The sequence below is a fragment of the Crotalus tigris genome, unplaced genomic scaffold (assembly GCF_016545835.1).
Source record: "Crotalus tigris isolate CLP2741 ecotype Arizona unplaced genomic scaffold, ASM1654583v1 scf7180000024338.4412243, whole genome shotgun sequence".
Classification (NCBI taxonomy): domain Eukaryota; kingdom Metazoa; phylum Chordata; class Lepidosauria; order Squamata; family Viperidae; genus Crotalus; species Crotalus tigris.
The window spans coordinates 2,958,578-2,974,746 of record NW_024100508.1 but is presented as its reverse complement, the minus strand read 5'-3'; the positions used below and the strand labels follow the sequence as shown (position 1 = coordinate 2,974,746).

Here is a 16,169-nt window from a genome sequence, read left to right as displayed (position 1 = left end):
TTATTAAACTTGTGTAATAGTGTCATTTGTCTGCAAGGTTACCTTTTGCATTAAGTCTGCTTGGGTGCACATTCTTTTTAAACAGTTTTCTTTTGCTACCAGAAGCCCTCGACTTACAACAGTTCATTTAATGAATGTTCAAAGTTACAACAGCATTTTTCATACTTATGACCGTTGCAGCTTCTCCAGTCATGCAATGTACGTACCAGTGCTTGACAACTGCTTCCTATTTATTCCGGCTACAGTGTCCTGGGGTCACATGATCATCTTTTGTGATCTTCTGATAAGCCAAGTCAATGGGGGAAGCCAGATTCGCTTAACAACAGTGTTACCAACTTAACTAATTTTACTAATTTAACAACTGCAGTGATCCACTAACAAATGTGGCAAGAAAAGTCATAACATGGGGCAAAATTCACTTAACAAATTTCTCACTTGTGCAACATAAATTTTGGGCTCAGCTGTGGTCATTAAGTCGAGGACTACCTGTATTACAGAGAAAATTCTTTGGGTGAGGCCACAAAGGGCTTGGTCTGAATGGAGAGAACTTCTTCTGCCCAGGACAAATTGAGAAGGGAGATTTCACCCAAACCGACCTCCTCCACCCCCTCCCTCCCTCCCTCCCTCCCTCCTGGAGCCCCCTTTTTTGTAGTAGTTGGGGGGTGGGGTGCCAAGAAGAAAAAGGGGAGGCGACCAAGGAAAGGAGGACTGTCTGCATGAGCCCCTTCCTTGACGGATGCCCGGGGAAGGCAAGGCAGGTTCCCCATCAACAGAACCAGAACTGTGGTTGTTTGTGGTCCAAACCTCCCAAAGGACCCCGGCCTCCTCCTCTTGCTGCCACCGCATCCACGGGACTCCAACCTTCTTCACCCCTGGAGATGGGAAGGCCTGGAAAAATACTGGAAAAATTGGGGGAGGGAGAACATTTCCCCCCATTATTAAAATATGGTTTTTGGAAAAAAAAGGGGGGGCAGAACTCTTTTTTCCTAATTTTCCAGGTTTTTTCCCTCCCAACTCTACGCATCCCCAAAACTGATGTGCTAATGGCCAGGAGGATGCAGCCTGTGACCGAAAGACCTGGACAGGCGCGTCTCCACGTCCGGGTGGAGGCAACCTTAGCACTGGACCTTCCTGTACACTTCCCAAGGGTAGGCACTGCCAGGGAACCCCCTCTGAGGATGGAAGCAACGCCTGGAGCAGCCGGGCTCCTCTCCCTGGCCAGCTGCGAGCTCCCAGCTTCTCACCACAATGAGGCTGATGAAGCAGCAGCTTCCTCAAAGTGACTTTCACCTGTAGAACAGGCCACCAAGATGCTGGAATCGGTGATGGGGAGGTTAGAGCAGCATCGGAAGAATGGGCGCAAAGACGTTGTAGCTCTGCTCCTCATTTTCCTGATGGTCGCAACCCCAAAAGTGCAGCTGCTTCTAGAGCGGAGGTGGGGAACTATGGCTCCCCTTATGACTTGTGGACTTCAACTCCCAGAATTCCTGAGCCAGTCCGGTACCATAGCTGGATACTCTCCTCCCAGTTGTTGAAGTCCAGGCATCTGGAGAGGATGAAATTTAAAGGTTAAGGCCAATTTTAAACTTGTCAAATTCAAACAAATTACAGCTGTGGACAGCGTCTATCCCAGTGGTCCTCAACTTTTTTAATGCCGCGACCCCCAACTGGTCGTAAGTTGAGGACTACTCAACCGGTCGTAAGTTGAGGACTACTCAACTGGTGCAGCACCGTTTGCAGAATGGGACTTTTGGTGGGCTCAGCAGGGCAGAGACAGCCTGGACAATTCCTATTGGCTTTTGAAAGCCAATAGAATTAGACTCTATTCAAGAGAGTCTATTCTATTGGCTTTCAAAAGCCAATAGAATAAAAGGGAGTACCACAGCTAAGGAAAAGGGGGAAAAAATGGTGGACTGCGTTGTTTGGCGACCCCCGTGAAATGGTCGTTTGACCCCAAATGGAGTCCCGATCCACAGGTTGAGAATCACTGGTCTATCCAGTGCTGTGTATAGTTAGCTTTCTTGATCTCCTTTTCCAATACTAGATCCTAGAATGGAAAATGTGGAGTCTTTTCAAACCAGTCTCGCAACCCTGAAAATTGTTAGACTTAAGTTAGTATCAGTTCCCCCACTATTCATAATACAGAAACAGTCATTTTTCCAAACCAGCCAAACAAATGGGCCAACTGACTGTGTGGTTGCCTTTATATGGTCTAACTACCCTGGCTTTTTTAGATTTAAAATATTTCCATTTAAAACAGCGGTTCTCAACCTATGGGTCGCGACCCCATTTGGGGTTGAACGACCATTTTACGGGCGATGCTGCGCATGCGCGGCGCATGCGTGTGACGGGGGTCGCCATCACAAAAAGGTTGAGAACCGCTGATTTAAAAGAAAAAAAATCCGTTTTCCTTGAATCCTAAAGCTGAAGTGAATTCTTCACCAACATCTCACATAGACTGTATGAATCACATATTAGGGTTTTTTGCTTTCTGGAAGGTTCTGTTTTTATTGAGATACATATCCAGTCTTATTATCAGTATTCTTTCGTGCTTCAGGATCAGTGGTGAGATTCAGCTGGTTTGTACCACTTCGGCAGAACTGGAAGCTAATTCTTTGTTGCCCAAGCCCAGAATGGACTTTTGGAAGCGGCATCCACACAAAAAACTCGTTTTTCACATATTTGAATCCCACCAGGGATTCAAATATGTTCAGGCTGCAAAAATATACAAAAACACTTTTTACTTACATAATTTACTTATCCAAAAAAAGGGCACAGGGATGAGTATACTTTTTTATACCACTGACAGACATAGGGATCAGAGCTCTTGGCATTCATAGCTTTCTCACAGTGATGGAAATCTACCAGGAAAAAAAAATCAAAATGCATCTAATCTAGGATCCAGAAGAGCTCTTAAAACAGAACTGTGTATAAGCCTGAAGAATCTACAAGACTGTATTGTTCAACACCTGGGTCTCCAAAATAAAAAAAAGAACCTCCCTTTATCCACCATTTTGCCCTCCAACACATTCAAATACAGTGGTGGGATTCAGCCAGTTCGCACTACTTTGGCAAAACTGGTGGCTATTTTTTTGTTGCCCAGGCCCAGAATGGACTTCCAGAAGCGGCATCCACACAGAGAACAGGTTGTTCACATATTTGAATCCCACCAGTGTTCAGGCTGCAACCTATAGAGCCAAGTTACATAAGGATGTGAAGGGTTCTTGAACAAAGGGAAATTGTTTAGTCTAACTTTTGCTTTGTTGCTCTTTGGCTCTGTTGTCTGATTTTCATTAGTTAACAAAGTTTATAAAGCAATGCTACCAACTTTCTAAGATGTGGCACTTCAGGATCTGACTCTGCCACAGTTCCACATTGTTGGCCACCCAGCTGCTTAATTTGATCAAATAAAGTTCTGCTTAATCAAGAAGTCTCCTCTTGGGTTATCTAATTAGATTAATATGGTATCTCAGGTTTAAGTAAGGGACTGGGACTTTGCAGCACCACATGTGTATTTCATTTGTATAGTGCCAAACACAACGGTTTTTTCCCCCCCAGGCTTTCCCATCTCTACCCATCACAAAACTGACGTGCCAATGGATAGGAGGACACAGCCTGCAACCGAGACCGGAACGGGCGAGTCTCCCGTTCAGGGTGGAGGTGCCCTGAGCACTGGGCCTTCCTGTGCTCTTCCCAATGGTTGGCACAGCTGGGGAACCCCCTCTGAGGATGGAAGCAATGCTTGGAGCAGCCAGGCTCCTCTCTCTGGCCAGCTGCAAGCAAGCTCCCGGCTTTTCACCACAACGAGGCCGATGAAGCAGAGGCTTCCTCAAAGTGACTTTCACCTGCAGAACAGGCCACCAAGATGCCAGTATCAGCAACGGGAAGGCTAGAGCAGAACCAGAAGAATGGGCGCAAGAATATTCCAGCTCCACCCACGTTTTCCTGTTGGGTCCAACCCCCAAAACCGCTGATGCTTCTAGAGTGGAGGTGGGGAACTATGGCTCCCCTTATGACTTGTGGATTTCAACTCCCAGAATTCCTGAGCCAGTCTGGTACTATAGCTGGATACTCTCCCCCCAGTTGTTGAAGTCCAGGCATCTGGAGACTATGAAATTTAAAGGTGAAGGCCAATTTTAAACGTCAAATTCAAACAAATGTCAGCTGCGGAGAGCCTCCATCCAGTGCTGTGCATAGCCAGCTTTCCTGACCTCATTTTCCAAAACTAGATCCTAGAATGGAAAAGGTGGAGTCTTTTCAAACCAATTTTGCAACTCTGAAAATTGTTGGACTTAAGTTAGTATCAATTCCCCCACTATTCATAATACAGAAACAGTCATTTTTCCACACCAGCCAAACAAATGGGCCAACTACGTGTGTGGTTGCCTTTATATGGTCTAATTGCCCTGTCTTTTTTAGGTTTAAAAATATTTCCAATTAAAAGAAAAAAAAATCTGTTTTCCTTCTGTCCCAAAGCTGAAGTGAATTCTCCACCAACATCTCACATAGACTGCATTAATGACATATTAGGGTTTTTTGCTTTCCGGAAAGGTCTGTTTTTATAGAGGCACATATCCAGTCTTGTTATCAGTGTTCTTTCATGCTTCAGGCTCAGTGTTGGGATTCAGCCAGTTCGCACCACTTCAGCAGAACCGGTAGCTAAGTTTTTGTTGCCCAGGCCCAGAATGGTTTTGTGGAAGCAGCATCCACACAGAACTGGTTGTTCACATATTTGAATCCCACCACTGTTCAGGCTGCATGATATAGAGCCAAGTTACATAAGGATGTGAAGGGTTCTGGAACAAAGGGAAATTGTTTAGTCTAACTGTTGGTTTCTTGCTTTTTTAAATCAGCTTTTGCACCAGAGAAATTTCATGCAAGCTTGGGAAACGTGTACATGGATGGGATATTCATGGAAGGAGGGAATAAGGGAGTGTACAGGAATAATTGATGTCATTCTTACGATGTAATGGCTCTGTTGTCGGATTTTAATTGGCTAACAAAGTTAATAAAGCAATGCTACCAACTTTCTAAGACGGGACACTTCTGGCCATAACTCTGTCAGTGTTCCAGATTGTTGGCCACCCAACTGCTTAATTTGATCAAATAAAGTGCTGCTTGATCAAGAAGTCTCCACTTTGGTTATCTGATTAGATTGATACGGTATCTCAAGTTTAAGTAAGGGACTGGGATCTTACAGTTGAGAAACTGGCATTTTTTTCCACATCTGTCCTTCTGCCTCAGAGTGGAAGAGAATAAAGTGATTAATCAAATATTTTGAACTGTGCATTCTTGCCAAAATTGTTCCCATTTCTAAATTCCAGGCAAACAGCTTGCCATGCAGAGTTGAAGCTGTGGTGCTGATCAGAGTGCTAGCAACCCTTCTGATACTATAGCTTTCTTACGGTAAGAGCCTGGACAATGGAGTCAAGGGTGAACGGAGCTTTAGGTGTCTTTTTCGGTTTAAACCTCCAATTACAGGAGTAAACTTGCATGTAATTTTTAATTGTAGGTGTACAAGCAGGTCACAAGTAGAGAGTGGGTGAAGAAGGCCCGGTTTGTGGAAATGGGGAAGACCATTGCTGTATTTTTAATATAGTATGAATTGATACATTTATTCATATCAGCAAAACTAGCCAGTTAAAAATATATAATCCCAAATATAGTCAGCTTCCTTTCGTGTTTCTATTTATTTGGCAACTGATTTCAATAGAGAAAGATAACTTATTAATTAATATAAGATGTATTGAGAAAAAAGTTGGGGAGAGGTTTTCAATGTGAAGGTGGTCTTTAAAAAATGTTGTATGAGATGGCCATTAAATTTTTGTCCAAACTGGTAAAATAAATCTGTTGGATTTAACCTAGCTCCCATTCTGTTAGATTTGCTTCATTATAGAGCATGCTTCTGAAACAAATATCAAAACCGGTATTTAGGGATTTTACTGCCAATATATATATACACACATATATATATTGATCACTTAAGATTCTCAGGTAGTTTACCTACATGGGCATAGGCATATATGCAAATAATCCATTTTATTCTACTGGTTTGATGCTGTGTGTCCCACAGTCATCTCTTACCCTTCAAAATTAGTGTGTACACACACACACACACACATACACACACACACACATCACTTAAGATTCACAGGTAGTTTATCTACAGGGACGTAGGCATATATATGATTTGCAAATAATCCATTTTATTCAACTGGTTTGATGCTGTGTGTCCCACAGTCATCTCTTACCCTCCAAAATTAGTGTACTGATACAAACACTACCAATAAAAGTGATTCTGTTCTACTCCACAGCCAAACACTGAACGTTTTTGGTTTCTTTGCAGGACAAAAGTCTTCTGAACTGGTCATTGGAGGTGATGAATGTAACATAAATGAACATTGTTCCCTTGCACTCGTTTATATCACTAGCGATGGTTCCTGTGGTGGGACTTTGATCAACAAGGAATGGGTGCTGACCGCTGCACACTGCGACAAGTAAGGGCATTACAGAATGTGGAAGGATTGAGGAAGATCGTGTTTAGATATCCAGATTTTTTTATAATGTTTCTGCTAGTTTTTAGTGACTTCTCTGTGCATTTTGAATGAGTGTTCTGCTGTTACTGCTATTGCTCCTCACAATCATATCATGAGCAATGCTGTTTATATTTATGGTTGAATTTCCATCTTCTTCACCACAGTATTCATATCTTTCCTTTTTTCTGGGATATAATAATAACAAGAATAACAAAATCTGGAACATTACCTGAATAATTTCTGAGTACTAAACAGCACACAGGTGAATTCATGCTTCAAGATTTTACATAAACTATGGAAATAGTTTATTCAATCACCTTGAACAAATTTCTTGAGCGTACCCAGATCTCTAGGACATTGACTGTAACTCTTCCAGGATTCAGGTGCTAACAATCCTGGTTGAGGGTTAAGGACCATCCCAAGTAATATAGAGTTTACTTTAATTTGTTGTTGTTAATTTCTTGTTGTTTTTCTTGTAGGGGAAATATGCTCATATTCCTTGGTATGCATAGCCTAGAGGTACCAAATAAGGATGTGCAGAAAAGAGTCGCAAAGGAGAAGTTCATTTGTCCCAATAGGAAAAAAGATGACAAAAAGGACAAGGACATCATGTTGATCAGGCTGGACAGACCTGTCAGCAATAGTGAACACATCGTGCCTCTAAGCTTGCCTTCAAACCCTCCCAGTGTGGGCTCAGTTTGCCGTATTATGGGATGGGGCGCAATCACATCTCCTAATGGTAGGGATCTCTGTCTATACTCTCAGACCCAGCTTTTGATGTAACACCAACTTGGTCTAGGGTCTCACTATGTCAACCATGAATATTGGAATGTGGATGGACAATGGGATTCCCTAAGATTCCATTTCTTCATCAGTTCCACACCCACAAGGTCCTTGGAATAAAAGAAATAAGTAAGGAACTGGCATGCTGTATAGCTAAAAAAAAAAAAAAAAACCTAAAGGATCAGGTTTATTTATAGCAGAGCTGTTGGGAATAAGAAAAGTCCCATTAGCAAGGCAGTCTTGCCTGGCTTCATTACCTTTAATAATGGGGTGTTTTGTGAATAGCCTTGGCCGTTTTGGAAATGGAGACGTCTCCCGCGGATGATGTTTTCAGAGTATATTTACCCCTTGCTCTCAAAATATGAACTCAAAAACATGGCCTATCCTTGGATGGATATAAAATCTCTGTGGATGGTTGCAGAGGACGTCTTCCTTTTAAGTCCTGGTGGTGCAGTGGTTAGAATGCAGTATTGCATACTATCTCTGCTTCCAGCCTGGAATTCGATCCTGACGGGGCTCAAGGTTGACTCAGCCTTCCATCCTTTTGAGGTTGATAAAAGGAGGACTCAGATTGTTGAGGGCAATATGTGGATGCTGTAAATCAACCAGACAGTGCAGTGTATAGGTCTAAGTGGTATTGCTATTGCTAGTAAGGCCGTAGAAGTGTTATGTGCGCTCTCAGCTGTGGCTTATGGTCATCCACACATTCAATCCTGCCAAGATAGGTAGATCTTGTAAGCCCATCTTGTTTTCTACCTAGGTTTCTACCAAATAGGTGTGACTAGAGCAGACAAGTCACACAGCCTTGGTCAAGAGCTGGGAAATAATTAAGGACTCACAAAAATAATTTTCAATTAACCACTGAAGTACCACAGGTTTTTTTTAATACATGGAGACCCAGTGAATTTTAAGTAACAGAAAAACTTTACTGCTTGCGATATAAATTTGCTCTTTCTCATACCCACACATGCACCCATCCATGTTTAGATACATCCTTCACAATTAGGCTGCCAGGCAGAGGGACGGAAACTCTTAAGTTGTGGATCCAAAATGACTCAAAGAGTGGGTGAGCTTTAGGACCCCTTTTTATCCTCAAAAGTTCTTGATTTGTTGATTAACTGGGATTGGGGTTTATTCCATATTCTCAAGCCCAGGTTTGTCTGATTCAGATGAAATTTTTCCTTTGTTTCCTAAGACTTATTTTCACCTCATCTGTCCTACCCAAGGGATCTTTTGGACAAGATTCCTGGCTTTTTGTTCTTGTACACAATACAAACGTATGGGTCTCCTTCATCTTTAGATATAGAAGTTTCAGTATGCTGGCTGAGGAATTTTGGGAGTGGAAGTTCACAAGTCTTGAAGTGGCCAAGTTTGGAGACCCCCATTCTAGGTCATCTCCAGGGGATGCAAGATCAGTTCTGTGACTTTTGAACTAGCAAAAGCCCCACTTTTCCAACAAGGCAATCTTTGCATAGAGTACTGGGGAAATTTGAGAAGTCTTCAAATGTCCATCAGCTGATTTAAGACCTATTAATATTTATTTTATTTTATTTTATTTTATTTATGAGACTTATATACCGCTTTAAGTGCAAGCACTCTCTAAGCGGTGTACACCAGTAAGCAATGTATATATATATATTTTACATTGCCCCCAACAATCTGGGTCCTCATTTTACCTACCCCGGAAGGATGGAAGGCTGAGTCAACCTTGAGCCGGTGAGATTTGAACTGCTGACCTGCTGAACACAGTCAGCTAAAGTGGCCTGCAGTACTGCACTCTAACTGCTGCGCCACCTCGGCTCATAACTTGACAAAAAACATTTAAGTAAAACTGTTTTTCCCAGGAGTCCCTTTGAACAACTTTGAAAGACAATACTTCCTATTCCAGGCAATGAGATCAGCTCCACTGTTTGGAGACAGTGGAAATTATAGCTCTATGCATCTAGGTGGTAAAATTGTGAAAGGTAGAATTTTGCCTATTTTTTATTTTTTTCAGTGACTTTGCCTGCTTTCCCTCATTGTGCTAACATTAACATAGTCCGTAATGCACTGTGTCGAAAAGCTTACGCAGGGTTGCCAGCAACAAGCAGAACATTGTGTGCAGGTATCCTGCAAGGAGGCAAAGATGCATGTGTGGTAAGATGATCCGTTTTAAGACAGACTCCTAAAGAAATAATGCCAAATTTCAAAGCTATGACAGAGATCTAGCCTTGAAGGCATCTTGTAGAAACATACAAAGTTATGGCTTTTTCTAACTCAAGTGCCTTCTAGATGTCTAGATTTCCAGTCTTCCCAATACTGGTGATTCTGGTGGGGGAACACAAGGAGTTAAATTCTTCTACAAGGATCCTGGATTGGGGAACATGGAAGTGAAACATTGGGGGCTATATGTGAATGGATGATAGGAGGGAATTGTTTGCTCCACTTCCCATTCATAGATACGGTAGTAATGTTTCATGTTTTATTTTTCTCAACTGGGTGACTCTGGGGGACCCCTTATCTGTAAGGGACAAATCCAGGGCATTGTATCTGGGAGGGGGGGCATCCTTGTGGCCAAAGTCTTAAGCCTGGCTTCTACACCAAGGTCTTTGACTGGATCCAAAGCATTGTTGCAGGAAATACAACTGTGACTTGCCCCCAGTGAAAACTTTTGAAAAAGTTAGGAGAAAATGTAACATATTAGTACATCTCTTCTATATCCCTAACCATATCCAATTACATTGGAATATATTCCCAAGTTAACTCTAAGTTAACAGAAAACAACAACAGAGAAGGAGCAGATAAAACAGATAAAAATGGATACAAAATTGAGAATCGAGTCATAAACATGGAACTTAACAAAACAAGGAAACATGATTTAATCCTGGTGGGGAAAAAAATCACAAGAATTGGAAAAAACAACTTATCCCTTAAGACTGCAAAATAAATCTGAGGACAAGAAAACAGATTGGATAAAATGGACTGTAGAAATGTCAGGAACATCGGAGAGAAAGGAAATGATAAGAGAAGCGGAGAGAAAGGAAAAGAAAAAGATTTTCAACAAACAGAAGCCCCATACAAAGACACTTCATCTGATTTACTTTTTATATCTACACTAACATTTATGAACATATGGAAAAACCGTTTGACTCAGAAAAATACTTTGATTAAGAAAGATCTGGGCAAAGGAAAAAGACCAAAGTGGGAATAAAAAAAATAGATGATGGGACCTACCAGAGAGAATACTTAAAAAAGAAACACTTGGTTGAATATGGTTAAAGAAATAGAAAAGATTTGGAATATATACGTCACTCTAAGAGGGATGAATCCCCTAAATAATATAGTATGCTTTTTCCCCTTTTTTATTCTATTTCTTTATATGAGTAATATAAAAAAGTTGAAATGGTTTAGAGCAGTGGTTCTCAACCTGTGGGTTGGGACCCCATTTTGGGTCGAACGACCATTTCACGGGGGTCACCAAACAAGGCTGTCTGCCATTTTTCCCCCTTTTCTTTGGCCACGTCCCTGGCACCTGGTGATGTATAAGTAGTTGGGGGTCACCACAACATGGGAAACTGTATTATGGGGTCGCGGCATTAGAAAGGTTTAGAACCACTGGTTTAGAGAAAGTAAATGTTTTAGATATTTAAATGTGATAAAATTTACAAAAATTATAATGGATAAAAATGTTTTGAATAAGAGTTAAAGGACTAAATGACTAGATTATTAAATGGAATATTTAAAGATTAAACATATTTTTATTATGGTTAAAAAGAATAAAAAATCTTGGAAACAAATATATATTAGATTAGGAGGGATATATATTTTAAGTAGTATGTTATTTTTTATGTTTCTTTACTCTTGCTCTCCTTTCTTTCTTTTTTTCTCACTGTTTTATCTATTCCTTAAGAAATGTAAAAGTGTGAGATGGTTCATATGGAAAAAATAGAGTCAAATTTTTAAATGTAATTAATTTTTGAGAAAATCTTAACCAGTAAGAATACTTAGAATCTTGTGGGAGAAACAAATTTAAATAAGAACTATAACAGGATCTATGATAAAGCAACCAGAATGATTGGATAGAAAAGAAATATTATATTGATATGATTATTATTGGGGGGAAATTATATATTTAATTGTTATCTATCAAATCATTAAGAATTGTATTAACTCAATGTTTGCAAAAGAGGATATTTTGGGGAAAAGAGGAAATCAATTAAAACTATTAAGTGGATTATGGATTATAGAAATCAATTGTTAGTGATTGTTTTACAAATGTAAACCCAGACAACACACTGTTCACCAATTATTAAGTGATTTATGTTTTAAAAAATCAATAAATTACAAAAGAGAAAAGAAAAGAAAAAGGTCTGACTTGATGGAAAAGATACTACTAGAGTGGGAAATTGGAAAAAAAAATTCTGAAGGACAGCAATGAAACTCACAATTGCTTAGGTTCATATAGGTCAGGAAGCCATCACCAAACCAACCTGTTTAATGCAATGTGTAAAGGCAACTGACGTTTCTTCCTGCCATTGATGGATTGCTAGCAGAGATCAGATCATTACATAACCTGAACTGAGCTAGGTTTGATTTTGCTATTATTGAGAACTTGGCTTCCATCTTAGGTAGTCCTCCCTCGGCAGGACTTTAACAGGACTCATTCTTGGATAAGTCTACCTTGGCCCTTCCTTTCATCTACAAACCAAATACATTGTTCTTAACCTGTTTAATTCAATAGTATGTAATGTAGCGATAATCATCTTGGATAGATTTTTGACCCAATGAGGACAGGCGCAGTAAGGGCTATTAATCGTGAATGCTTCCAAGCTGGGGGAAGTACGGTCCAACTATCAGGTGCAGGGGATGCCCTCATTTCTTGCTTGTGAGTACCCCAGCAGTATCTAGTGGGCACTGCGAGAAACAAAATCTTGGACTGAGATACATTTGGGTCAATCTAGCAGAGTTATTTGTGCCCTGTTATCTAAAGCAGGGGTGAGAAGCCATCAAATACATGACTGGAAAAGAACTGTATGTTTAACTTTTATTAACATTTCATGTAAATAAACTTAAGTCAAACTGAGTGTCTGGCCCAGCTCCAGGAAAGCTGCATCTCAGTGGACCATTCAAAAACCAAGCAAATCTGTTGAGCCAGAAAAAAAAAAAGGTTAAGCTCCTGGATCTTGGGTTATGCAAACCCAGCCAATGATGCTTATGGCCCAAGACTACAAGCATAGGTTGCATTTTTAGGAATGGCTAAAGGAAATCAAACATAGACAGGCCAAGGAACAGTAGCAATGCAAGAAGTGCCCCCCCAGTTTCTTTGAATGTACTAAGACTGATATGAAAAAAATGGAAAAGAAACTCTTAAGAATATGAATAGATGATATTTTCAGTCAATGTGTAAGAAAGTCAATTTCTTCCTTGCACCCATCCAAAAATACCCACATTTGTTTATGCAAATAAAAGCATGGCTAAAAATATGGTCATTTTTTACAAGGCAAGAATAACATTGTGTGAGGGCTTCACTTGTGACTGACATGATAAAACAGTGGCTACCCACCATTCACCAAATCATATTTACCCCTCCCCCCGCCATTCCATTTCAAGGCTACCCCAGCTTTTGTGTGAATTCTGCTATTAGAAATTCAAGCTGTTTTAGCAAAATCAAGGCAAAAGCAAGGGGGGAGGAAGGGACCTTGATGCCCGAATCTGATGTACCCCAACCTTCTTGCCAATATTCCTAATCTTCATGTAAGTGCTAATCTATGATGAAAAGACAAGACAAGCTATCTGGGCCAATACTGTCACACAATCCCCCAACTAACGATGATGATGGTTTAATAAACTTTTAGAATAGTGTCATTTGGCTGCAAGGTTACCTTTTGTATTAAGTCTGCTTGAGTGCACATTCTTTTCAAACAGTTTTCCTTTGCTATAGGAAGCCCTACAACAGTTCATTTAGTGAATATTCAAAGTTTTTGAACATTTTTGAACATTTCAATTTTTCACACTTGTGACCATTGCAGCTTCTCCAGTCATGCAATTTACCTGCCAATGCTTGACAACTGGTCCCTATTTATTGCGGCTAGTGTCCTGGAGTCACATGATCATCTTTCATGACCTTCTGATAAGCCAAGTCAGTGGGGGAGCCAGATTTGCTTAACAATGGTGTTACCAACTTAACTAATTTTACTAATTTGACAACTGCAGTGGCAAGAAAAGTCATAACATGGGGCAAAATTCACTTAACAAATTTCTCACTTGTGCAACATAAATTTTGGGCTCAGCTGTGGTCATTAAGTCGAGGACTACCTGTACTACAGAGAAGACTGTCTTTGGGTGAGGCCACAAAGGGCTTGGTCTGAATGGAGAGAACTTTTTGAGAGGGCAGATTTCACCCAAACCGACCTCCTCCACCCCTCCCTCCCTCCCTCCCTGAGCCCCCTTTTTTGCAGTAGTTGGGGGTGGGGGTGCCAAGAAGAAAAAGGGGAGGCGACCAAGGAAAATAGGACTGTCTGCATGAGCCCCTTCTTCCACGGATGCCCGGGGAAGGCAAAGCAGGTTCCCCATCAATAGAACCAGAACTGTGACTGTTTGGGGTCCAAACCTCCTGAAGGACCCCGGCCTCCTCCTCTTGCTGCCAGTGCATCCACGGGACTCCAACCTTCCTCACCCCTGGAGATGGAAAGGCCTGGAAAAAAACTGGAAAAATTGGGGGAGGGAAAGAGGGTTTTCCCATTTTATAAAAAAAGGGGGGAGGAGATTTGTTTTTTCCTCATTTTTCCAGGGGTTTTTCCCCCCAGGCTTTCCCATCTCTACCCATCCCCAAAACTGACGTGCCAATGGCCAGGACGATGCAGCCTGCAACCCAAAGACTTGGACGGGCGCGTCTCCCCTATTAGGGATTTTTGCTTTCAGGAAGGGTCTGCTTTTATTGAAATACATATCCAATTGTCAGGTTCAACTTTGTCTGATTCAGATGACATTCTTCCTTTGTTTCCTTAGACTTATTTCCATCTCATCTGTGCTCCCCAAGGGATCCTTTGGAGAAGATTCCTGGCTTTTTGTTCTTGTACACAATACAGACCTATGCGTCTCCTTCATCTTCAGATATGGAAGTTTCAGTATGCTGGCTGAGGAATTTTGGGAGTGGAAGTTCACAAGTCTTAAAGTTGCCAAGTTTGGAGACCCCCATTCTAGGTCATCTCCAGGGGATGTGAGATCAGTTCCATGACTTTTGAACTAGTAAAAGCCTAATTTTCCAACAAGGCAATCTTTGCGTAGAGTGCGAAATTTGAGAAGCCTTCAAATGCCCATCAGCTGATTTAAGACCTATTAATATCTTGACAAAAAATATCCTGTGCAAACATTTAAGTAAATCTGTTTTTCCCAGGAGTCCCTTTGAACAGCTTTGAAAGACAATACTTCCTATTCTAGGCAATGAGATTAGCTCCACTGTTTAGAGACAATGGAAATTATAGCTCTATGCATCTAGGTGGTAAATTGTGAAAGGTATAATTTTGCCTACTTTTTATTTTTTTCAGAAACTTATCCCAATGTCCCTCGTTGTGCTAACATTAACATACTTGATTATGCAGTGTGTCAAACAGCTTACCCATGGTGGCCAGCGACAACCAGAACATTGTGTGCAGGTATTCTGGAAGGAGGCAAAGATGCATGTGTGGTAAGATGATCCGTTTTAAGACAGACTCCTAAAGAAATAATGCCAAATTTCAAAGCTATGACAGAGATCTAGCCTTGAAGGCATCTTGTAGAAACATACAAAGTTATGGCTTTTTCTAACTCAAGTGCCTTCTAGATGTCTAGATTTCCAGACATCCCAATACTGGTGATTCTGGAGGGGGAAACTCAAGGAATTAAATTCTTCTACAAGGATCCTGGATTGGGGGACATCGAAGTGAAATATTGGGGCTATATGTGAATGGATGATGGGAGGGAATTGTTTGCTTCACTTCCCATTCATAGATATGGTAGTAATGTTTCATGTTTGATTTTTCTCAACAGGGTGACTCTGGGGGACCCCTCATCTGTAATGGAGAAATCCAGGGCATTGTATCTTGGGGGGCGCATCCTTGTGGCCGACGTCGTGAGCCTGGCGTCTACACCAAGGTCTTCGATTATACTGACTGGATCCAGAGCATTATTGCAGGAAATACAGATGCAACTTGCCCCTTTGTAAACTTTTGAAAAGGGGGAGAAAATGTAACATATTACTACATCACTTCTATATCCCTAACCATATCCAACTACATTGGAATATATTCCCAGGCAGTAAGCATTTTTTAGACTCAAATAGGACTGCCTTTGGAGTAAGAAATGCTCAAAATAGTGCTGCAGGGATCATGTCCCGTTTAATTTCAGTATAAAACAATCTCAGTAAAACGGAGGCCTGTTTTAGGGTGAGGTGCAAAATTTTCTGACTCTAAAATGGACCATTCCAAATATTTTAAGCTCTGAATATCTTTCCATTTCTGTCCACCTCTGGGACAGTAGGGTCCTTGATGCTCTCTGAGTTTCTCTTCTTGCAGACGTTTTATTACCCAGCTAGGTAACATCATCATGCTAGAATATTCTCTTCTATTGGTACTTCTGTGGCATTTACAATATGCTCATATGGAGTCATGCAGCCACCCCACAAACATATCCATATACCCAGGTCCCACTGTTGCCTAAAAAGGATCCCAGATTACCCTCCACTTTCCAATCACTAAATAGAATCTTTTGAGAATCATGTTTTCATGTAAATTTTCAGGTATCTACAGCAATAAAATTGTATAAATCGTTGCTTGTTTTCCGAACCTTTGGTTTTGCAAAGGAATGGCCTGTTAAATGGCAGCATTTGACCAA

At 41.0% G+C, this 16,169-nt stretch overlaps 1 protein-coding gene across 3 annotated transcripts; it reads left to right on the top strand.

The window, feature by feature from the left end:
• The first annotated feature begins 4,985 nt into the window (after positions 1-4,985).
• Positions 4,986-16,106, top strand: LOC120300128 (snake venom serine protease-like). 3 transcript variants are annotated; one of them, XM_039325742.1, is made up of 6 exons: positions 4,986-5,406; positions 6,347-6,497; positions 7,016-7,275; positions 9,316-9,455; positions 14,846-14,985; positions 15,327-16,106. In XM_039325742.1, exons 3-6 carry the CDS (start codon positions 7,023-7,025, stop codon positions 15,499-15,501), a joined length of 708 nt encoding a protein of 235 aa, XP_039181676.1. In that variant the 5' UTR covers positions 4,986-5,406; positions 6,347-6,497; positions 7,016-7,022; the 3' UTR covers positions 15,502-16,106. The 3 variants fall into 3 exon arrangements, with proteins under 3 accessions (XP_039181676.1, XP_039181678.1, XP_039181677.1); XM_039325744.1 differs by lacking the exon at positions 14,846-14,985 and having other exon boundaries at positions 4,988-5,406; XM_039325743.1 differs by lacking the exon at positions 9,316-9,455 and having other exon boundaries at positions 4,990-5,406.
• The last annotated feature ends 63 nt before the right edge of the window (positions 16,107-16,169 follow it).